Below are 23210 nucleotides of genomic sequence, written 5' to 3'. Positions count from 1 at the left end.
CATTCACGGGAGCATGATCAAGCACCTGCTCAAAAGAGAATTTTGAATACCATGAGCAAATTCTGATTCAACGACCCGAAACCGTTTTTTTTTCTTTCAAAGAATCATTCTTTTCCTTCATGCAAGAATTTTTGACGCGTAATATTTCAGACTATCGATCTGCAGACAGCTCAGTTGCGACCCAATTAACGTCTTCTCGGTTCACCAATGCGCCAATTCTTGCTTTTTTTTTGACACCCAACTTGGCGAGTAAAAAATTTGACTAAGCTCGTCGAAGAATGCTTTTTTGAATGTTGGAAATGGGCAATTTAAAGTTTTATGGCTTGTAACGAAAATGTGAAACTGCGAATTTATGAAAAAAAATTGCCATCGAGATTTGACTAATTGCCATTCGAGGTCGTGTAAGAATCTCGTCTTCGAATTTCGAAAAAAAACAGGTTGAGTTGAAATTCAACACCTGGAAGAATACGTAACGTAACCATGCTGCTTTGTTTTCGAGCTTCTACTGTAGAAAAATTTTGAGTTTCGAAAATAATGAACTGAAGTCGAATAATTGATGCATATGAATTTATGAAAGAGTAATATCGATGAAGAAATAGTCGAAAGAAGTTTCTTTTTCAAGTTGTTTTCAAGTAATGCCCAGTTGCACAAAGAACGTAATGTTTTTCATTACAGTCCTTTGGTACTATTTTTGGGAGCCCATTTTCATCATTAGAGCCAATGAGGATATTGCATTCATTTTGGTTAGCAAAAATCGAATTGTCAATCCAACAGCTTTTCATATTGCATGACTTCGCTGCTGCTTTCAAGAACGTTTCCAGATTATAGTCTTCAGGTTGAAAAAGCCACATGTCATGACGATAACACAATGCTTGCGCTTCGTAATAGTTGAGCTTTCTGAATCTATGAAACTTCATCTCGTCCAATCGATTATAACCTTTTTCGTTAAAACTGTTATAAAGATTATGCCGCTTGTCCCGTATTGATCTTTCTTCCTTCGTCATGGTAGGAGCAGTGAAGAGATGGCATGCAAACGATGCAAGCCAATCAAGAATCATCGAATTCAAGTGGAATGTATTGACAAGGGAACTCAATTTGATGTCAAATTTTCGATTCATATTTTCTGGATCTGGTAACGGCGGAAAATCGGATTTGGTCCAGTTGTGTTCCAAACGAGCCATTTCGCATTTTTCAGGATTGTAGAAGTTCATAAACTCTCGCCTCAGAGAGCTATAAGATCTTCGGAAAGAGTGTTTCACCCGCCAGTGTTTTATCGAGCGTCGAATTTGGTACGCGAAATGATCAGCATCTCTCCAAAAGTCCAAAAAATTACCTTGTGTGAATAAAGCCGTAAGTTTCAAAATGAAACTTGCAAAAACTAAGATTCGCATTTAGTTATCTGTGGAATCTGGCTTTTAAAGAGCTGGTTTTATCCAGGAAAGTGTATTTAGGATAAAAATTCAATAAGGCCAGACGCTGGAGTTGACTTTGAATGAGCCGAAAGCTGAATTTATTTATCAATAAAAAATAAAAAATATCATTCAGCAAAGTCCATGAAAAATCAAATCAAACTAAGAAAACCGGAAAAACTCAGGCAGGCTTTACCGAAGGCGAACTTTAAAAACCAAACTCAAATCTCCATTTTGAACTTAATTTCATCAGAAGCAAATCTCAACTCGCCACAGTACATATCTTTTGATTCCCTCCTCGTCAACCCTCTCGTCTTCTAACACGACGTGTCTTTATCCTGCTTTGAAAATATAATATTTGCAATCTCTTCTCTTTCGAGTGTTCTATCAAGCAGATTTAAATTGCTTTTCAAGGATTCTTTATCAAAAACTTGAAAATCAAGTCGTCAGTTGAGTTATCCAAAGACAGTCTTTATATCTGTAGTTAAGACTAGTAAGAGTGTCTCTTTTTGGACAGTATCTAGGAAACCGTATCAGTCAATTAAGCAGCCGTGTGAATTAATCAAATACGTAACAAAATTGAGAGCTGCCATATTTTCATACCCATCTGCAGCGCCAGTTTAGAGCGAGAGAATTTCTCACGATCTGCTGGCTTCGTAAAATGCTTAAGTGAGCCAGCAGGGGGTTAAGATACTTCTTCGATTTTCGAGCTTGGAATGATGAACGCTAACAGATGAAAGTTCTTTTAAAGAATTTTCTTCTTGGTGTTATTTTTTATTACAGTACTTTGTTGGAAGTATTTGACAAGTGTTGTGACGCTCATACTCATTGCGGTCGAATGGGGGTAAGCTGATAACATTTTTGATCCGTGTATTCTACCGGTTTACGATTCCAATTGCGTAGCACTGAATTTTTCCTCCTGAAGTTGTTTTTGGAAGTTCAAGATGATCGAAAATTCAATATCTGAAATGGCTTTCTCGTCGAAAGTGAGCTGGATTCTTCAATCTCATTTTCCTCCAAGTCGATGAATGAGTTTTTCAATTTCGCAGTATTAGTAACAGCCCAAGCGCGGAGCAAAAATTGCCATCCCCCCGCCACGTCTGGGGTAAACATTTGGGATCATTTGGGCCTCGTTTTGCCGTGCGTAATCGCTACTCCGGCCAGGCTAAGCGGCGAACTGACTTTACCTGCTGAAAGATGCATGTCATTTCATTAAACCACTTTTACGTGCGTCTACTGATTATTCCCAAGAAACTCTTTTTTATCAATTCAAACGATTGAAGCCTCAAATTTGTCTCTGTGAAACTCGAGTGCTCTATTAACTGGCCATAATTAGTAATTATTGAGTAGTCAGAAAAGAATTTCCCTAGTAGAGCTCTTCGAAAAGACGAGGCGATGACTAGTACTTGTGCTGCTTTGAAAAATGAATAGTGTTTCTGCACGTGCGTATTTGACCACAAATTCATGACTGGGTTTGACCCTTATCTGGCTTGACCATTAAAACATGTTCATATGAATAAATGAATAATCTGGCGAGGAAAAAGTATTGTTTTAAGAACCACATGCTAGATTAAACATGCAGTTATTCCTGTTTAAAAAGCGAACTGAGCTGGGTAGGGAATCACAATTTGTCATTTGTACAACAAAGAAACTACTAAGTTATGAACTACAAAGTTGGCTTTTTACTCGCTTTTTCGGGGGCCCAAGCTTTTGCTTTTATCTCGGACCTGAATCGACGGTCATTTTTGCAAAATTATATGGTCAATAACTTTCAAGGACAGCAGGTAAAATTACAGACAAAACGGACAATTCCGGAAGTTTTTCGGGAAAAAGCGCCAAATCTCCGGAATTGTCCGAACTCGACTTGAAATTTTTTTTGCGGCAGGAGTGCCTTTTTTAAGGGTGGCAACTAGAAAATGGGCTTTTTTAGTGCTGCACAAGGCTTTTTTTACCCTTCTCTGATTTCTTTTTTCCTTTTTATTTGAAAAAGGTGGCCATATATAGAGAATAGGCCTCTTAGTTGAAATTTTTGTCTTAACTTTTCGGAATTGTGCGCTTGCAAAATTTTTCCAATTTCCCTCAAATCTCCGGAATTGCCCGTTCCGGAATTGTCCGTTTTGTCTGTATATTATATTATATTATATTATATTATATTATATTATATTATATTATATTATATTATATTATATTATATTATATTATATTATATTATATTATATTATATTATATTATATTATATTATATTATATTATATTATATTATATTATATTATATTATATTATAGGAGGATCCAGGATATGCCGAATACAAAAAGCGATCATTTCCAGCTTTTGAGGACAATGCTCATTTCCAACATAATCATATGCGAGTTTTGTAACTTTCTCCTTTTTTAAACTGGTCGATTTGAAATAAAATTTGAAAAAAGGATTCTCCAGAATCAAGTCCTGGGCGCTTAGTACTGAGGAACCTGCTAAATTACTGAATATTCTCATGATCCAATTTTCAGCAGCTGGAAAGACCTGTCAGGGAGAGACTGACCTGTCTAGTTTTTCATCCTCACGTGTCAGTTATCCCAGTATCGAATAAATTTATTCACGTTACTTTATCTTTTGACAGTTTTTTCGTGCCTTTGGGAACTATCCACGACAAGTTTTTAATAAATAATTAGGTCTTATTTACGGCCAAAAAACTGGGTAAAAAGTGGCTAAATCCAAAGTGAGGGAAAACAACGGTAGTCATAAAAAAGGTTCCAAAGACCTTGAAAAATTCAATGAAAACAAAAAGTCGCGCTACTAAAATAAGCATTCTTTTGAGGAAGTCTTTGAAAAAATAATTCAATTTTTTTTTCTAAAATGTGAAGAAATCTTCTTTGCCTTTTTAAATTTTACCTTCCAAATTGGCACTAGAATCATCGTCTTGATATCTCACGTCGAAAAAAGAAGCTCTGCTCGAGTTGATGCAATTTGGTCAGATGCCTAACTATACAACTGAAAAAGTAGCTGCTGCTTATGGCGCGCAACTGTGGAGATACAAATCACATTTTTCAAATTTCGGCTAACACAATTTTAATTTCTTGGGGACGCAGATTTTTTTCGCACAGATTTGAGGGGAGAAAACATAAAAATAAGAAGCAGAAGAGGAAGAAGAATTGAGAGCCAACAACTCAATAGTCGTATCGTTCTGGGTATGCTCGTGTCTTTATTCGGTACTCGTGAAATTTTCCGCTAAGGGTTCCGCCACTAAAATGAGGTATATTCTCTCTTGAAGTTCTATCGACTGCTAGGAAGATTGTCAATAGAAAACACTGCTCGGTTAGGGACTAGGGTTAGAGGGCTGGAATTACCTACTGGGGGGGTCCGGGGGGCGAAGCCCTCTGTGGTAGTCTTTAGGGGGGGGGGTCCGAGGGAACGTAGCCCCCTGGGTTAAAATTAAGGGTTAGGGGTATCATATAAGGGTCAAGATCATATTTTTCTAAAAAGGAACTCGTTATTATTGAGAACTTACTTTACTCGTCTTCCAGTTATCCTCGATATCTGTTTGATGCAGTTGTCTTAATCAAGTCAAAACCATCTTTATCTAATTTTTCCTGTGTTGAACGTGATTGACAATATTCTGCACTTTTTTGCGGACTTCGAATTTGTAATCTTTTTGATTTCTTTGATGGATAGAGAGAAATTTAATATTGCGAGACTCGAATTTATCAAAAATCAAATCTCGATTTTTCAACTCAAAGCTAACTTTTTGCGCAGAATTCAATACCGTTATCGTTCGAAACAAAAACCCCAAGAACTGTAGGTTAGGGTTAGGGTTAGGGTTATGATTTGATATTCACGCGGCGGGCTTAGTGTGAGAGAGTCGGAGGACTCGGAAATGATAGGTCGAGGACTTTCACATAGGTGGAAATCCGGACATTAATAGGGTTTTGACCTTTCCTAGCATAAGATGAGCAGGAGAGTTTTGCAGAGCCAAATGGTCGTCGTAACTCTGCTCACTTTTCATTTCGTCCAAGGCACCTTTGCATTTGCTCCAAAATCCACGGCCTTGTACCTGAAAATATTTGTCTATAGTATAGACTCTATACACAGCTATCACAAGCCCAACTGGTGAAGAAGCCACTGATTAGAGGAAGAATAGAACGTGCTTGGTTGCTTATCTGTCCGGAAAATTATGTTCCCATGAATTTCGCGGCCCAGTGTTAGAAATATGAAATTTTCGCAAAACAAACCTTTTCTGAAAAAGCCAACAAAAACAAAAAAATCTTCATCTTGCTCTATCCCCTCTATCCAAAATCTCAGAAATGAACCGAAGCAAATGAAAAAAGCAAGGTTGAGAATAAAAAATTATCTTTTTCTACTTTCTCAATAAAAAATATTGCCACTTCTGGCCTGGCGCACGCGTTCCTGCAACGATGAGAGATGAATTTTAATGCCACCATTTCTTTCAAATTATCTTCTTCCTGACATTGAAGTCAATAAATTAAAAATTGACGGATTCTTCACAGCTAATTCTTTTTCTGTATGTAAATGTTGAAATATTAACTTTTCTACGAGCTACTGTATTGACTGTGAATCAGATTAATTTCAGCTTTAACGTCACCTTTAAAACTTCAAATCGACAGCCACCATGTGCAAAAACTAGAAAAGCTGAGTCAGCGAAATTGTATAACCCTTCAAAAAATTGTCCGCAGCTGATCTGAGTTTTAATCCGGCGTAGAAGAAAAATCCCCACCTGCTTTGCACTTGGGTTTCAGTCCACGCCAAGAATTATCCATTCTTAAACCTTTTAATGGCTTAACCACACTGCTCATGATTCTTTTCCACAATCCAGCCAGCCTTTCTTTTCTCAAATTATGTAAGACCAAAAACAACAAAACAATTGTAAGGCTAAAGTAAGATAGGTTCCCAAGGAAGAAAAGGAAAAGCCGCGTAGCGGCTTTTTTAAAAACGAAGCCGCAAAGCGTGGAATTTAAAGAAAATTTGTTGTTTATTTGCGAAGCCGCTTTGCGGCTTCGAATTTAAAAAAGCCGCTTCGCGGCTTTTCATTCTAGCTCTTCTATTTGGCTTTAGCCTGACTCAGGTCTTTTACTCAGGTTGCCGAGCCCAGATTCAGAGCACTTTGCTCCTTCAAATCTTGCTTTCCTGGAACTTGAAACTTGGGTTGAACTAAGTAGCTTCAAGTTGCTTCCTTTCGTTTTGACCTAGGGTTCTTTATTCCGGATCTTCAATCGGTCGTTGTCTCGTTTGCTTTTAAATAAATCAACGATTGACCTCGTGTAGATGTCCCAAAAAGTCACTTGACAACACTTAACCGGCCGGGACGAGTAAATACTGAATCTAAATCAAATGCCTCTCGATCCTTTTCGATCATCATCCTTGCTCTCTTATTCTGTGCACCCTGTAAGTAACTGTACTTCCATTAACTTCATTCACTCACTTAAGTTATGTGACTTCGAGTCGCAATTTGTAATCTTACGCGCACGTTTTCTGGAAATCGCACGAAAGAATTTTAATCCGCGCTCTCCATGAATTCCTACAATCGATCTTCCTGTTATCCTGCATGTTATAAAAATGCTTAGGCAAACGTGCGGTCCTCTTTTTCCTGATAGTGGGCATTACTTTTGACGTCCCGAAGAGTTCCCTCAGAACTCAGGAAAAACCTGTGTGGAAAGCCTGAGTCAGGGTCTGAAAGAAGATCTTAAAGGAAAAGCCGCGCAGCGGCTTTCTCAAATCTGAAGCCGCGAAGCGGCTTCGTCTTTTAAAAAGGACACGGAGAGGCTTATCATTCGAGATCTTTCAGACCCTGACTCAGGTTTTCTCCGCAGGTTGCTGAGGCAAGTTTCCCACGGTTCTTTTTCAAAACCTGATTTTCTACAGCTTTCTTTTAATGAAGTAAAGTAATGAAGTTCTGTAAAAACTTGCTGCTTCTTGCAAGCTCGTCATTTGCGAAATTTTGGAATTTGCAGCAGCTAAGTGGTCGAAATTAGCAGATTGCTGCGAGCTTTGAACTTTTTCTTCGACGTTCTTGTTACATACAGCAGCCACAGTACTTGATCATTGCGGAACATCTTCATGTTACGAAGCGGTCAAGTCGTAAGCCTTGCGTTTCGTGAGTTGGATTATCTTAAAAGAATCACCTTCCCGTAGTAATCCCGCTAATGATGATCCACGAAGACTGCTCGAGAATCTAAAATCTGCGGTTCTAAAGCGTGTTCTCTGAAACCATGATTTTTGCTTTTACGATGTCAATTTTTGACGATTCGAGGAGGCAATAATTTGCAGCTTTGCATACAAGCCCGGTTATGTAAATGGTTGATTTGAACTTAGATTGAGCATCTTTGTTTTTATTCAACCATCGAGAAAACAACTTGTTCTTTAAATTTAACCATAGCATATTTTACAGTAGATATTGGAAGAAAGATACTTCTAGTTCTAAGATATTTATACTGTTCTTTGAATATTGGAAATCCCTTTCAAGTGGGAAGAATATTGAAAAAGTTCAATACAAATGTATTGGCCTCCTCATGTGAAAGCACTAAATTAATACATTCATTTTTGATACCTTTTAGTACCATAGTAGGTCAACAGTTTTCCAATTTTCTCTTTTAAATTTTAATCAGTGACGGTGTAGTAAGAAAAAAGGAAAACTGTCGATATTTTCAATAAAAAACCAATTTGAACTTATAACCGTAAAATTAAAGGTCAGTTAGTTCTCCGCGAATGCCTTTTACAGTCAATTTTCGCTTGAAAGCCTAAAAATGATGTGTTGTTTTGAAAAATGTCGCTAGAACAAGAATTTTCAACTGAGTGTTTTTGAAAGAAAAACGGCTAATTTTGCAAAAAATCTCTAGAAAAACTGTTGTTGTCAGGGCATTTTAGGCAGAAAAAGCCAGTCTTAGGATTTCTAAGGTCCGAAAAGGACACAGATAAGGTAAGAAAGAGAGATTTCCCGTTAATTTTGGTGATACAGAACTGAAACCAACGATTTACTTTCAGAACCAGCCAAGCAGAGCTCACTCGCCTCCGGGGAGATCGCGAAGATGATGACATTCCGCTTTTCCCAGCGGAGAAGAAAATGATCCCTTTGGTACAAACCAACGAAGAACACGTCCGCGACCAAAAAATGGTCGCTGGCGGAATCATCAAATACAGCCTGAAAGATGGAGTGCCACAACCGCAATCCTGAATAAAATCAATTTCTTCTAAAACTTCCTTGTCTTGTGCCTTTCTTCGCAGCGATAGTTTTCTAGCTTTGATTAAAAGTGGTTCTATGTGTAGTCATTTTACCCTCTTGCTTCTGACTTGCTTCTTTTAAGAACGAAGCCGCGAGGCGGCTTCGCCAGAAGTTAATATCGATTAAAATAGGTATACTTGGAAACCGCTTCGCGGCTTCATTAAAAAAGCCGCGTAGCGGCTTTTCATTTTAGCTGCTTCAGAGCCTGACTCAGGTTTTTTGCTCAGGTTCCCGAGCTCAGACCTATCCAGGCTAACTTTCTGATATGCAGATCATTCCCGTAAATAAATTGATACCGAGGGGACTGATAAAACTTCTGGAGCGGAAAAGGAGGCGCTTTGCTTTATCAGAAAACAAGGGAAGATAACTAAATAAATACTGCGGCTCGTAAAAAAGCGTCTATGGGACCGACTTGTTTTCAAAGGAAGGAAGGGGACGTCGTCTTTTTTCTTCATGTTTGGGTTTTTTCAGCACGCTAGAGTTTGACAGAAGGGAGGTTGATAAGGAGCTTGACAGATGGGCAAGACGTTAACATGGCAGTTTTACGAAAGTCAAGTGCAGATTTGCCCGCTTTTACTTGAAGCGACATTTACTTTTCAAATTAATTATTTTTACGCGTCTTGAGTGGCAGTAATTATTAATTTTAGTCATGTTAATCCTGGCGACTAAAAACTGGTGTTATTAAACGGGAACCTATCTCTAGAACTAAAAAACACCACAAGCATTATTTTCAAAACATGACAGTTTTGGAATTTTGGGAAAAATGGCGCGGTCCTCGCTGCCTGGTAATTTTGGTTTTTGCATCTTGATAGCATCTTAAAAACTATTTTTAAAGCCTTTGAACTAGACGGAAGTTCGCATCTTGGAGAAGCGAAAACTCCAATTAGGAAAGTGGTTATTTCTTTATTCTAATTTTCTAACCAAAAAAGACGTCTCTTTTATATGCTCAACTTGTAGAAGAGACTGTCAGTATGACTAGTAGATCGATAGTTGCTTGAGTTTCATATTCTCCCTTCTATCAACCACCCTTCAAAGCCGTCCTTTCATCCCTCGTCTGGCGAAGCTCCGCGCACATTCTGGCAAATCCCTATCTTTCTACAGGAAATGGCGACAGTTCCAATTCGACATGAACCGGGTCATGGCCAAAATGATACGCGCGAAAAAGGTTCGCTGCTCAATTTTGCGCCTTCCACGGTACGAAGGAGAAGATTTAGAAGACTTTCCAGACGCCGACTTGAACTTCGATGACAATTTCAATGTTACTTTTGCGAAAGAAATGGGATCTTCTAAAACGCTTGAGTCTTACTGTAGCTGTTTGACTAAGAAAATACACAGACAGCGTAAGATAGCGGAACCCTAAAAGAAACCACTCTATACAAGCGGCGACCGGAGGAAAAACAAATTGTCCTTATTTCAACGCCGGGGCATATTACTTGCGCTTTTCTGAGAAAATCTGGCAAAAAGTTGATCATGGAATATTTTGATCCAGAAGGAACAAGGCTCAATTCAAAGTTCAAGAGAAGCCTGGAAAGATTGCCCATCTGGAAAAGTTCAGAAGAAGTCGATGTCAAAAGTGTTTCGCCAATAGGGTGGATTGCAAAATCGCGGGAATTCTAGGGCCTTCAATCTATGGTCTTAAATATGATTGATCACCAGATAAATCGGAGGCAGGCAGCTTAGATCAGGGTTTGAAATCTGAAAATTTTGCGTGAGCACGAGCACGCGTGAGCACGTGGGTGCTCAAAACTCAGTGAGCATGAGCACGCGTGAGCACGGGGCTGCTCAAATTTCAGTGAGCATGAGCACGCGTGAGCACGGGGCTGCTCAAATTTCAGTGAGCATGAGCACGCGTGAGCACGGGATCCTCATATTTTCGTGAGCATGAGCACACGTGAGCATGCTCATTCGTGCTCATAAGCTGCTATTGTACCTAGAGTATTTTCAAAAATTTTAATAAAAACCATAATAAAAACAAAATCTCGGATAGTTTGAGTTTTAACAATAATGGGTGAGGGTGGGGTTGGGGACATTACTGAGATTGATCACCTCGGAGTTCCTAGCCAATATCAAGCCCCTTAAATTAGAAATCAAGGAACGGGGCTGAGACGGCCCGAAGGGCCGTCAAGCCCCTTAAATTAAGAAATCAAGGAACGGGGCTGAGACGGCCCGAAGGGCCGTCAAGCCCCTTAAATTAAGAAATCAAGGAACGGGGCTGAGACGGCCCGAAGGGCCGTCAAGCCCCTTAAATTAAGAAATCAAGGAACGGGGCTGAGACGGCCCGAAGGGCCGTCAAGCCCCTTAAATTAAGAAATCAAGGAACGGGGCTGAGACGGCCCGAAGGGCCGTCAAGCCCCTTAAATTAAGAAATCAAGGAAGGGGGCTGAGCCGGCCCGAAGGGCCGTCAAGCCCCTTAAATTAAGAAATCAAGGAACGGGGCTGAGACGGCCCGAAGGGCCGTCAAGCCCTTAAATTAAGAAATCAAGGAACGGGGCTGAGACGGCCCGAAGGGCCGTCAAGCCCCTTAAATTAAGAAATCAAGGAACGGGGCTGAGACGGTCCAAAAATCCCACTAGCGGAACTTCAAATTTGACTTGTTACCGCTTATAAAACTTGCAAATTTGAGTCGTTAACGACTGTAAGCACGTCAAAATGTGAGCTTTGAGCACGTGCTCACTTGCTCATGAGCACAGAATTTGTCCTTTCAGAGATCCATGAGCATGAGCTCGCGTGAGCACGACTGTGCTCTATAATTGGTGAGCATGAGCACGCGTGAGCACGAAGGGCGCAGAATTCTGTGAGCATGAGCACGCGTGAGCATGCTCATCGAGCTCACTCACGTGCTCACGTGCTCGTGAGCTCGTCAGATTTCAAACCCTGGCTTAGATAATCAACTTTAGCAAGAATTTCAGAAGGCCCCAATTTTTCAATCCGTCAAAGTAAATTTCCAGTCTCCGCAGGATACGTTTTGTCAGACCTGGATCTGGTTCTGGAGCTACTTCCGAATAGTTCGAGGCTTTTCCCACAAGAAGATTTCCGAAGCAGTCAAGGGGCATTTGCGCGATGGTAATTCGCTGCAGCTCATTCATGCCTTTTCGTCCTGGCTTGCGGATCTCAATTCTCTTTCTCGAAATTCCCAACTTCCTGAATAAAAATTATTTTATTTTAAACTATTTCTTGAAATTTCTTTATTGCTAGAACCTCACTGGCGGCAGATAAAAATATAATAGCGTTGCACTTTGGTTAAATTAAAAAGCTTATCAGGAACGTGAAAGTTGAGTGGTCAAAAAATGATAGCAGCCACTAAATGGTTAAACCTTGGTGAGATATCATTTTTGAATTCACAGAAGGTGTGTTAATTAATTAATTATAAGGTAAAATTTTATTCAATCCATAATTCTCGCCTACCGAATTGAATTTTCGAAAGAATTTTTCGCCTTCTTTCAAGTGAAGCAAAGTTGCTTCTTTTATTACCTTATCCTTTCATTCAATTAAGATTTTGGTATCACAGGTGTTATATAACATTTCTTACTTCCCTTTTGAGACGATTTAATAATAATCATATCATGGGAACTTCGGAAGAAAAATCTTTCATGAAAATCGACCCAGTTCGCGATATGAACTTTCAATAAGTTTCCTGTAATGAGATGACTTATCGTTTCAATTTTCAATAAGTTCTTTATGAACAGACAAATTAAAAGTCGTCATTTGAGGTGTGCTTTTTCAAAATTGCCTTCTCATCAAATATTCCCACCTCTGGGCCCGCTGTACTTTGTCAAAAATGACAAGTTCTTACCTAAGCTTACATCCATGTCAAATAGCTGTGGCCTAAAATTAGCTTCTTTTACTAATTACTGTAAAAGCTCGGACGGCGAAATTATTGCTTATGCCGGAGTTTGAGTCGTGTCGAGATGAACGCTCACATGATAATGATTTATTTACATAATCAGAATCAGTAATTCTAGGGCAGCCAGGGAGCTAATGAGGTGATCAACTACTCATTGCGCGATGGCTGATCGTCTTCCGGGACCTGCCAAGTGTAAGCGTTAGTTAGAAGACGCATTTAGCGAAGGGCGATTCTCAAGGGCTTTCCAAACGCCTCCAAAATCAAAACATAAACAGAATTTTTAAGGGAATCTGCATTATTTAGTTGCGAAACAAGATTTTTAACTGTAAAATTAAAAAAACAAGCCTTACCAAATTTTGGCGACAATTTATTATAAAGTCTCTTTTGGGCTCGGCAAACTGATTAGAAACTTTAGTCAGGGCCTAGAAAATGGTTATATAGAAAGCCGCGTAGCGGCGTTTTCAAGATAAAAGCCGCGAAGCGGCTTTAAAAAGACCATCGGTTTTTTTAAACCCTTTTCAGGACCCTGACTAAGATTGCTTGTTGACGGCAAAAGTGTGGTGCTGGGAAAAACATCCCTTTTGGCGGAAGATCACAGAATGATCAAAAGACAAAGGCACCTTTAAAACCTCAAAATTGAACCCTCTTTCTAGTTTCATATTTCCCTCGTACTCCCGATATCAAAGGCCATAAAAGAGCTCACCGGAACTATTTGGGTGTGAAATGGCCAAGCCAGGCCCTAAAGTTGTTCGCCTTGTTGCTCGAGTAAAAGTTGTAGCAAGAGAAAAGGGAGATGAGAGTTGTTAAAGAATTTCGCAACAATATTTTTATTATAATTTTGCTCATTTCGACACATTCCGAGGGCGGCGTGTTGAGCACTAAGCCCGATAGAAGCGACCAGCTGGAGCTGCTGGAATTTCACAAAGAGGCATTCTGTGGCGAACAGTCAGCAAGAGACGATAGACTGGGGCTTGAGAGTTATGTCAACAGCATTTTGAGGAATGAAAAAGAAGGGGTAAGGCAATTTTTAACATCCTTACTCTAAGATGCTCATTTTATGGGGAAAACCCGAGAAAAGGAAGTGATTTTATGGATCTAGTTTTTGATTGGCCGGTAGGCCATATACAGTAAGCTTATTGGTCTTTCAGAAATGCACTTTTTTCTTGTTTTTTGCCATTTTTTGGTCCTTGGTCTATAAAAGGGTTTAAATAAAGGGTAGATTCAAGTTCAATAATTGAGCTTCTTTCAACCTCCTGTAAATCTGTGAATCACTGGATCAGCAATTCTGTTACACGTCAGGTCAATTATTGTAATCGTCAGTGAGGTCAAGCTTCGCGCTAATCTAAAAGCTCGAGCCCGTTTTTATTTCTGTCCGAGTTCGTAAGTCTTTCATTAATCCTTTAGGTCGCCGGTGCAGTTTTTCAAATGCTCTCGACCGGAGACGAGCAGCTCTGCCTGGACGGTAATAACGGGGGTTCACCCTGCGTCTTTAGAGTACTACTTCAGGGTTGACGATTTTGATCCTGAAGGGGACTTATCGAGAGATCTTTGGATTGACCAAATTCACGAACGCCCAGACTCCCCAAACGGACGCCAGATTATGCCCGACGGAAGAAACTGCAAAAGTTGAAGAAGAGCGATTTCCTGCGGTAGAACACATTTCAGGTGACAAGAAAATGCATAATGATCTGTATCATGCAAGAAATTTTTAATTTTGAAATTAAATACACTTGATTTACGAAAGGATAGATTTATTTAATCTTAATTTATGAACAGCATTTTTCATCGCAAAAATTTTTACTAACACGTACATTTACAACATATTTTTCTTGTGCAGTCTTCATTTTGTTAAATCCTTATCTTTAGACATTTTTTAAACAATTTTTCATTCATAAAAGCGGTAATCCTATTGAAGCAGGTAGTATTTTTTCGGATTTCTCATTTTGTCAGTAAAAATATTTTGAAAGATATTTGGAACTGCAAGATAATTTTCCGATTTTAAAATAAAATCACAATTTGAAATTTCCGCAGGAGGCGCATTTCAAATCAATATGGAAATTGATTGGTTCGTGCTGAGACGATGAAATTCGAGATAATGATCACTGATCATTGAGCAGGGATTATACTTTCAATGAGTTGATGAGCATTAAATTTATTGATGATTGAAGAAGTTCAAACTGTTTGTTTCAGACAAAGTCACAAAGTCGCGCCCAATTCGCGTATCTATAAGTTCCTTCGCCCCTGTGACAACAACCGCGAAGCCAACAACAGCAGCTGCGATTACGAGCAAACCAGTCGCGACAACAACACGCTCGCGCAACTACTACAAAGTAGCAATAAAGGACTTCCGCAAGAAGAAATTGAATGATATCAAAAGTTCTCAGAAAACTCAGAAAACTCAGAAAACGGCGAAAGAAAGGGGTCGAAATTGAATACTTTAATTATATCAAATCGAGCTCAGTTTTACTTCCGCGTTGATGGGACTTTTGAAGATGCAATAAGTGAAAAAAGCGCAATTCTTTTTAGATGATCAAATTCAATTGAAAGTAAAGTGGGCATTAGAAGTATAATCGCTAATCTCTAAAATAATTTCAAAATTTCAAAAATCAAAATTGAGACCCATTTCAAAGTCTCCAAAAATAGTTTGATTCCCAGCGCGCGTTCATCCCTTTCCCCCATCAATCCTCAAGAAAACACAGGAACTCGTTTGTACTATTCAGAATAGTCTATTCTATTCTTCGTCCCAAATTGAATCAATGACATTTACCCGTCAAAATTGGACCGCTGGCAAACGCAAACAATAGAACCCTTGCTCGGTTATCACGTGACCATGTGCGCCGATTTCGCCCGCGCTGGAGGTGCAAATGAACAAACAGCCCCGTCCTTCCAAGCCGGGCTCAAGTGTCCTGATGGAAAACTGATTCACATCGAGCTCGCCAATTACGGCCGTAATAATAGCCTCACCTGCGCAAGAGGCAAAAGTGAGGCAAACGATGCTTGGTTTCTTCCATGCGATAGTTACAGTCCTACGGGCTTTTTGGTAAGAACAACGATTTATTTGAACAAAGGCAATCGAAAAACTACGCCTTTACAAATTCTGAGTATCTTTTTCTAAAGAAGCTTCTTTTAAATCAACGCTTGTTTTACTAACTCTAGCGCGGAGAAATAAGATCTAACAACCTCAACCCCAATTATCCCAAACCACTTTTATTATCTCACTTGAAAACCGCGAAATTCCATATCTTGCTTACCGCTTTCTTATTTTTCCAATTTTAGGACGTTACGAAACTCCTCCGCGAAGATTGCGAGATGAAATCTGAATGTTCATTTGCTCCTGCTTTTCCGGCTTTTTGTCCGGGAATTTCGAAGTATACGGAGATTCGCTACAACTGTAAATATAACGCTATTCAATAAAGCTCCTTATAAGTAGGACCAAGAAGTCAGACATGCGCGGAATGATCCCTAACCCGTGGAATTACATCAAACTAGTCTGGGAAGCAATGTTTCACCTGTGAATGGTTCATGTCAGCGGCACCTTGCAACATGAATCTACTTCCCAATTTGAGCCTTACTCCCAACGTTATGTTAATTGACCACATTCCATCGAAATTAAGACCCTGCCGAGCCAATTTCTGAGGTTGCGTCGCAAGTCCATAAATACTTTATTTTCTTAAGAAGTATTACAAGTCTCTTTGAGTAAATTTTTTCAGGGAGATGATTTATAAAAGAAATCTGCTCAATAAAAAAATTAGATTATTTAAAAAAAATTTTTGTTGATTTTTTTAAAAAGTTTTTGAGAAATTTTAAATTCATAAAAATTGAAAAAAAATGACCTATCTCAAGTTTGGCACGAAGAAAACGTGGTCTCTCTTGCACAAACGTCGTACTCTTGTTCAGAATATACTCATTAACTGAGCAGCTTACAGTAATAAGCATTTGAACTGTCAATTACTCTTCTTTTCCGAACATGTGCCTCGTTTCAAAAACGACGTGAATATCTTGTTTCGCCATTTTAGCATTTTTTTGTTTGTGAAACTTTCAAACACTGCATTTTAAAAGAACTACCTTCGAGAAAAATAAATCCAACCTGGTCAACTTTCTTAGAGGGCTTTTCGCGTGTTCCTCGGTCAGTAACGATCCTTCATTTGTAATTAAGCCGGACGGCTAATCGATGGACTCAGTTTTACGTTTCCCCGTTTTCTTGACGGAGGATCGGTTCACGTTTTCGCAACTCGGGCATATGTGAAATTAATTTGTTTTATCTTAATTTTGAAAGAAGTTGGTAAGAAATTTGTAAACCAATTCTAAAGTGCATGCTGAAAGATAGGAAATATATTTCAACAAGAAACAAAATTTATCTACAAGAATTTGTCCCTTCACCCAGATTCCCCTTTTATGTATCTTATGAAAGCGCATTTGCTTTTCGATTTATTTGCTTTGCAGACTCAGATCAGTCTTAATTTCCTTCTCAAAAAAATAAAGAAATGTGAAGAGTCTTTGATGCTTAGAAAAAGCAAATTTTACATTTTCATCAAAATCTATCTTTAAAGAGAACAAAATAGCAAACAAAAATGGCTAAAAGAATCAAGCTTGATGAAATCCCGTTTTCTTCTCATCAAAAAATACTTGAACATCCTGTTGAACTAGAAAAAAAGAAAGTTGACATTTGGCTGAAGACATTCCTTCCGAAATTGAAAAGAACGACATCGCGAACTCAAAAATGCAGACTTTTGGAATCGGTAGAGAGAAAGATCTTTAAAACTGATGGGAATGCTTTTTTGTGGCAATTTGTTAAATTTGAAAAAGAAGGTTTTACAACTGTTTTTAACAAATATAACGGAAAACTGTCGAAATTCAAGCTGACCACATTTCAAAGAACAATTCTTGAAAATGACGAGACCCTTTTTGGAAAAACAATTGGAAGATGGGAAATAAAAGAAGACGCTGATCATTGGCAATTGGCTCATGATCTGAAGAAAAAGTTGATTTCGAAAGGAGGAGAAGCAATTATCCTTGCTGAGGATTTCGGTGGTCTTAAGACAGCTGTAAGAGTGCAGGTTTTTGATCCTTTTCTATTTACGGAAAGATTCGGAATTGAAGAAATTTTCTACGAGATAAATCTTTCAAAAGGTAGGTTTATAAATATATCTTCTATAAATAATTTTAAAAGATTTTAAGCCTGCAAATATCTTAACACTTTGGAGTGATAATGATTATTTGCCATTTCACAAGAATATTATCCGAAATTACGTGAATATTGAATTGTTTCACGAAAAAGATGAAGAAAAACAAGACTGTTTGGGATGGATTACCATCATGGAAAAAGGAGAGGAAAATTTGAGGAGTTTGCTCAGGAGGGGGAGACTCGACCTTGAAGAAAGAAGAAACATTGCGAACGAAATTTCGGATGGAGATAATTATTTGTTGAATCATTGTGCTCTTGAGCATTTAGATCAGAAATTAGAAAACATTGTTCTTGTTGGTGGTATACCGAAGTTTATAGACTTTGGGCTCCTCATGATACGAACGCCACTACTGGGAGAAGGCTTCCACAAAATGGGGTACGCCAGAAAAGGATCTAAATACAAACATGGCCCAGCTCTTGGTAAGTCTTTGGCAGATTTGATTTTTTTTCACAAATAATGAAGCTGCTGGAACGCCAGGATTCTCGAATCATGGTCAGATTGCGGAAGGAGATGGTTATTTTGCTTCAAATATCTATTACTTTCTATTTTGCGATTGGAAAACGTCGTGGACTCTTCTTTACCAGCCGATTGATGAAAAAAAACGAAAAGAGATAGATAAATTAATGAAAGTAAGAATATTTTATGTTCCGTTTAAAATTTTATTTTAGAATAGTGGCGCAGCCTCCATTTGAAATTTAAAAAACAATAACAGTAAACAGACTCGGAACTTTTTTACCGAAGTGACTAAAGTTGTCTCCCTAAATGGCGCGTCATCTCTTTTCTGCCTTGACAATCCAAATTTGACGAAATCCTGTAAAATGTCAAGTCTCAAACACAACGTCACAAAATGTGTCCAGCAAGAAATGCAAAATCTGACTAAAAATGTATTCGACCAAAAAAGTACTCAGCTTTGCGTGCCGATTTCTGTCACAACGCTTCTCCGGCAAACCATGAAAAATGATCTTCGTTTCGACGATAAATATGGTGTTTATACATTTGAAGCAATTCTAGCAACGTTGACGATGATTATTTTCCCTCGAAGCATGGCCGGACTAAATATAAATCCAAACGAAAAAGAAAAAGAGTTTCAACAAAATGAAATCGAGATTCTTCTTCAGCGAATTTGCCAGGAAACTTATTTAATGAAAAGTGGCTGGGAAATTATAAGAAAAATTTTACCAGAGGAAAATAAAGAAGAAAGACCCGCTAAATCAATTTGCGAGTACAAAGAAGGTAAAAGCTTCCTTTTATCAAATTTTACCCAGTTCAGTTTTTCTCCACGAAAAATTCACCTTCACTAGACCTGCAACTGTTACCGGTGCTTATTTATTTCCTTCTGGCGAAATCATTTTCCATCAAATGACTCTTGACCGAGTTGAAAACGACAAGTACATTCTCCAAAACAATGACTTTAAAGACCACTCTCCAGGTATACTCTGCTTTCATCCTATGGGATATGTCATTAAAATTTTTTCTCTCCAAGTTGTGCGAATTCCCCTGAAAAACCCTTATTACGAGTATTTCGATCTTGTCTTTGGTTCTTTCGATGATCAGACAAGAACTGCTTATTACAAAGAAAACGGGATAGAAATGAGTCTTGTCAACGAGCATCCATCGATCGACAATATGGAAATCAACACTTGGTATCTGATGCCGACTGCTTTCACCCTTCAACTCAAGAGACTTTGAATCTTTTCTTAATCTAGAAATCGAAATAAAATAAGAAAAAAGAATTTTTCAGCAAAAATATTACAATTGACGAAGTTAAGACACTTTTTACGCAAATTTTTCGCCTTTAACGATCCTCAGAAGAAAGAAAATTTTTTAGCCTACTTATTAAACACTCAACCTACCTTGAAAATGAAACTTCATGCAAGAAGAAGGTTCTCATAAAACAGGGAGGTGTCTGGAACCAACGAAAAAATTTCGACAAACTTTGCGTGGAGATTTTCAAACAGTCAGAAGCCTGGATTCAGCGAACTGGCTAATCAGCAGCCGAGTATCCGCCCACGCAAAATTTGTCAAAATTTTTTTTATCGGTATCAGACATCATCCCCATAAAGTCGTTCTATTTGTTGAAAATTGTTCATTTATGCTTAGCTTTTTTAATAGTAAGCATTTGCAAAACGATTTATTCCGAATAATGAAAGTAATTTGAACATGCTTTACTTTATTTGATCCGGAATTCAAAATAGTAGACCTTCACGCGATCCTGTTTATGTTATGTAGAAAAAACATTACGAGTTTAGGGGGAGCAAGTTGGATTAAGGATCCTCAGGAATATTTATCAAATATGTCGCTGGATCAAAGCAGCCAGGATATTTCGACTCCCTGGATATTTATTTCCAGCCAAGGAGCGGTTCTTACTTTTTGACGATTAGGCAACCTTTTTTTGAAGTTTGAGTTGTTACCGTACGCGTCGCACCTTTTTTTTAAAAAGAGCTGCACTCAAATTCTAGTTAAAAATTCCCATGATAACGCATCAAGAAGTTACGCGTTGTGGCTACTTAAAAGGTCTTTTCGTATGAAAATTATCATAATCAGACACGATACGGTATGCATTTCCTCTGGGCCTCGAATGAGGGGTGTAAGATTGTCGATGGACTTCGAGTATTTGTGCCCAAGATTGAAGATTTCTAGCGTCGAAACCGTGGAGAGGGGTTATCATTCGAGCCTATGATTCGAGCCATCCAATATCTCTAGAATCTGGGCTAGTGGCTAGGGTTAGGGACTTGGAACTCTTAAGGGGGGTCCGGGGGGCGAAGCCCCCTGGTTTAGGCGTTAGGAGGGAGGTCCCGGGGGGCGTAGCCCCCTGAGTTAGGTTTAGGATTAGGGGCAGCTCGAATGATAACCCCCTACTACCGTCAAAACAGGCGCTGGATTGCTCCAAATTAGAACCTTTGGACTCACCCATTTTTCAAGTACAAAGAAGATTTCTTAAAACCTAAGGCCCTTGAAATCTGCCCAAACTTGTCATCTAACTTGCCTTTGCTTTATTTTTCTAGCGCGCCGTGAGTGGCCATCTGCGACACTCTGAAGCATTGTGCTTATTATTTTTGCGGCGCGTATTCTGAGCAGATATTTCTGTGATCCGCTTTTCTCGCTTTTCCAAGTGCATTTTTTTCGACACATGAAAAAAGGGTCGCTACTGGAACGGGGAAAAGTGATAACTTCCAAATAATTGGCGCGTCTAAAGTTGCGCGCTGGTTCTTTTTCTAGCGCCTGATGGTAGACAAAATGACGACAAAATTGGTACTTTTTTTTTTTGCTTTTCTAGCGGTTTGGAACTTATGACGATATTCGGCCGTCCTGATTTCATGGCTAGCATTACCCAATTTTTATTAAGCATGTTTTTATATCTTTATTCTAGATATTAATTCTTCGAAAACCAAAATGAACAAATTATGATCGAAAATAGAGTATTTTTTTTATCGGTTATTTTACTAGGACTGTTGTTTTAAACACAGTAAGCTTATTATATATTAATCTTTGTTACCCGAAAACGGGTCTTAATCGTAAACGAAATCCGAGATATGCTTTCTCAGGCATCAATCAAAAAAAGTCTTCGCCAGTTCATTTTCGATGCTTCCCGTTTCCGACTTCTTTCATGTCGAGAGAACCGTAGTTATTTTCGAATTAGACTAGCCTCAAACGTATGATTAAAGTCCAGACTGATGAAGTCCCCTCACTCCCCCTCTGAAGATGTTTTTCTCCGCTTTATCAATCTAACCAAAAAGAAGGCACTTGCAAAAACAGCTGAGAGAAGCGAAATGTGGGAAAATTATACAGTAAGGAGCGAAAAGGAACTAGTACTTTTTCGGTTGATTTCCGCCTTTCCCTCGGATAAACACACGTAAGATTTACAGTCCGGGTTGAGATTATCCTCTTACGAGAAGAAAATTAATTTCACAATAGAAGATTCTAAAACCGTAACTTTTTCGCTCACTAAAATGAACCGAGAAAAGATCTAGCCGTGAACTCTTTTGAGACCATAAATTTGGATGCTTGTTTTTGCAGCAAAGATCTCTTAATAAGACGCTAAATGTTGATAAGAGAAGTACTTCTGTCCCTAGTTCACTGACCTAACTCTCGTGATAGAGAACCCCTTATCAGTACTGATAATGGGATCTCTTAACGATTCACTAGCTCAATGTCATGATTCAAGCGCAAACCCTATTTTATTATCTTTGCAAAATAACTCTACTTATCCAAAATTTATTGCGAAGTACTGATGCTCATATCAATAATTATGACTTATCAAAACAGGTCAGAACAGAACGAAAAGGCAACGTTAAAATATCTCCAGCAAGAAAAGAGCTTCAGTTAGATTTGGGCAGCTCGGTAACTTTTGGGTTCCCGCTTCTTATGCATAAACCCGACTAATCCAAAAGGAGTGAACTTCTGACCGCTCGGCTGAGCCCGTCCAAAATCTGTTCCACCGAAACTGCTTGCTTGACCTTCTTTACATCCGAGTTTCTTCCATCCAGTTGCTTCAGCGAGCAGAATTTGGTGGTTTTCCGATTTTTTAATTGTTTGACAGAAGTTGAGAATTTGAAAAACTCACAAAAGTGGCAGGTGAGTGGAGCGTTTTATCAGCTAAAAAACGACCGGTTGGCAGCCTGTTTTCACCCGCTGACGCTGCGAAACGTGCTAGCAAGACTGCATTCTTTGACGTTTAAATACACAGTAATCTTTCTCTGCGATTTTTCTTCTTATTCCTTTCTTTTGGCGATTTTGATTTCTAGGGCAGGGCGAGTGAACTTTGCCAAAATCCAATCAAAGAAGAAATTTATTCATCCCAAGATCTGTTTAAACCGCGTTACATAATAGCCTTTGCCTTAAATTATTTGCACGGGCTGATCATCCAAAACGCACAAATTCACGTTGCCCGCGAAACAACGCGAAACTTCATAGACACGTGAAAAATTGTACAAAAACAAATTCATTACCAATTCGATTTGCCAAAGTCACTTTTCAATTTCATTAAAAAAATCAAAAAATTAAATCAAAAAAAGTTAAGAAAATATTTTTTGAATAAACAGTCTTTTGGCCTAAATTCTAGCGCTAAAATTTTCGCGGAAAACTTCAGTTCTCGAATATTTATTTTTCCTTCAAAGTAAAAACAAGCTTTTATTCAGGCTTTTAGCGCTAGGTCTAATACAGGACCGTGAAGATGAAACAATTTGTGGATAAATATCGGCCCGTTGGACTGAAAATTTTCAAAAAATCTGTTTGTAGAAAAATTTTTCGGGCTTCTTTCGTGAACACTATCACTTCTAAGCTTGGGCGGGGGCTGCTCATCAGCGTTTGCGAGAAGAATGACTCGAAGTAAAAAAAAATGATAAAAAATGGGAGCAAGTTATCTGCAGCATGATAAGTTCTGTACCTGCCTGTTGATAGCAAATGTTTTCAGGGACATGATTAAAGATTCCCTGACATGGAGCTCTGGTATTTTTAGTCGAAACTAATTACTTCAAATAATCTATTCTGAATTGACTATTAACATTTTTTTCTTAAAATCAACGAGGAAAACTCAACTGA

The 23210-nt window shown here is 38.6% G+C and overlaps 3 protein-coding genes across 3 annotated transcripts; all 3 read left to right on the top strand.

Annotated features, from left to right (window-relative positions):
* The first annotated feature begins 9396 nt into the window (after positions 1–9396).
* Positions 9397–11806, top strand: LOC145711839 (uncharacterized). Its single transcript, XM_081789529.1, has 5 exons — positions 9397–9424; positions 9475–9523; positions 9672–9932; positions 9989–10235; positions 11549–11806. Exons 1-5 carry the CDS (start codon positions 9403–9405, stop codon positions 11786–11788), a joined length of 819 nt encoding a protein of 272 aa, XP_081645655.1. The 5' UTR covers positions 9397–9402; the 3' UTR covers positions 11789–11806.
* Positions 11807–13239: 1433 nt separating this feature from the next.
* On the top strand, positions 13240–14915 carry LOC145711838 (uncharacterized). The gene is made up of 4 exons (XM_081789528.1): positions 13240–13498; positions 13888–13945; positions 13990–14148; positions 14674–14915. Exons 1-4 carry the CDS (start codon positions 13277–13279, stop codon positions 14913–14915), a joined length of 681 nt encoding a protein of 226 aa, XP_081645654.1. The 5' UTR covers positions 13240–13276.
* A 346-nt stretch (positions 14916–15261) lies between these two features.
* On the top strand, positions 15262–16033 carry LOC145711424 (L-rhamnose-binding lectin SML-like). The gene is made up of 2 exons (XM_081789116.1): positions 15262–15523; positions 15760–16033. Exons 1-2 carry the CDS (start codon positions 15314–15316, stop codon positions 15895–15897), a joined length of 348 nt encoding a protein of 115 aa, XP_081645242.1. The 5' UTR covers positions 15262–15313; the 3' UTR covers positions 15898–16033.
* Positions 16034–23210: the final 7177 nt, after the last annotated feature.

This window comes from Oikopleura dioica, chromosome 1 (genome assembly GCF_907165135.1).
Source record: "Oikopleura dioica chromosome 1, OKI2018_I68_1.0, whole genome shotgun sequence".
Taxonomy (NCBI): Eukaryota; Metazoa; Chordata; class Appendicularia; order Copelata; family Oikopleuridae; genus Oikopleura; species Oikopleura dioica.
This window is presented reverse-complemented; position numbering and strand designations above follow the sequence as displayed.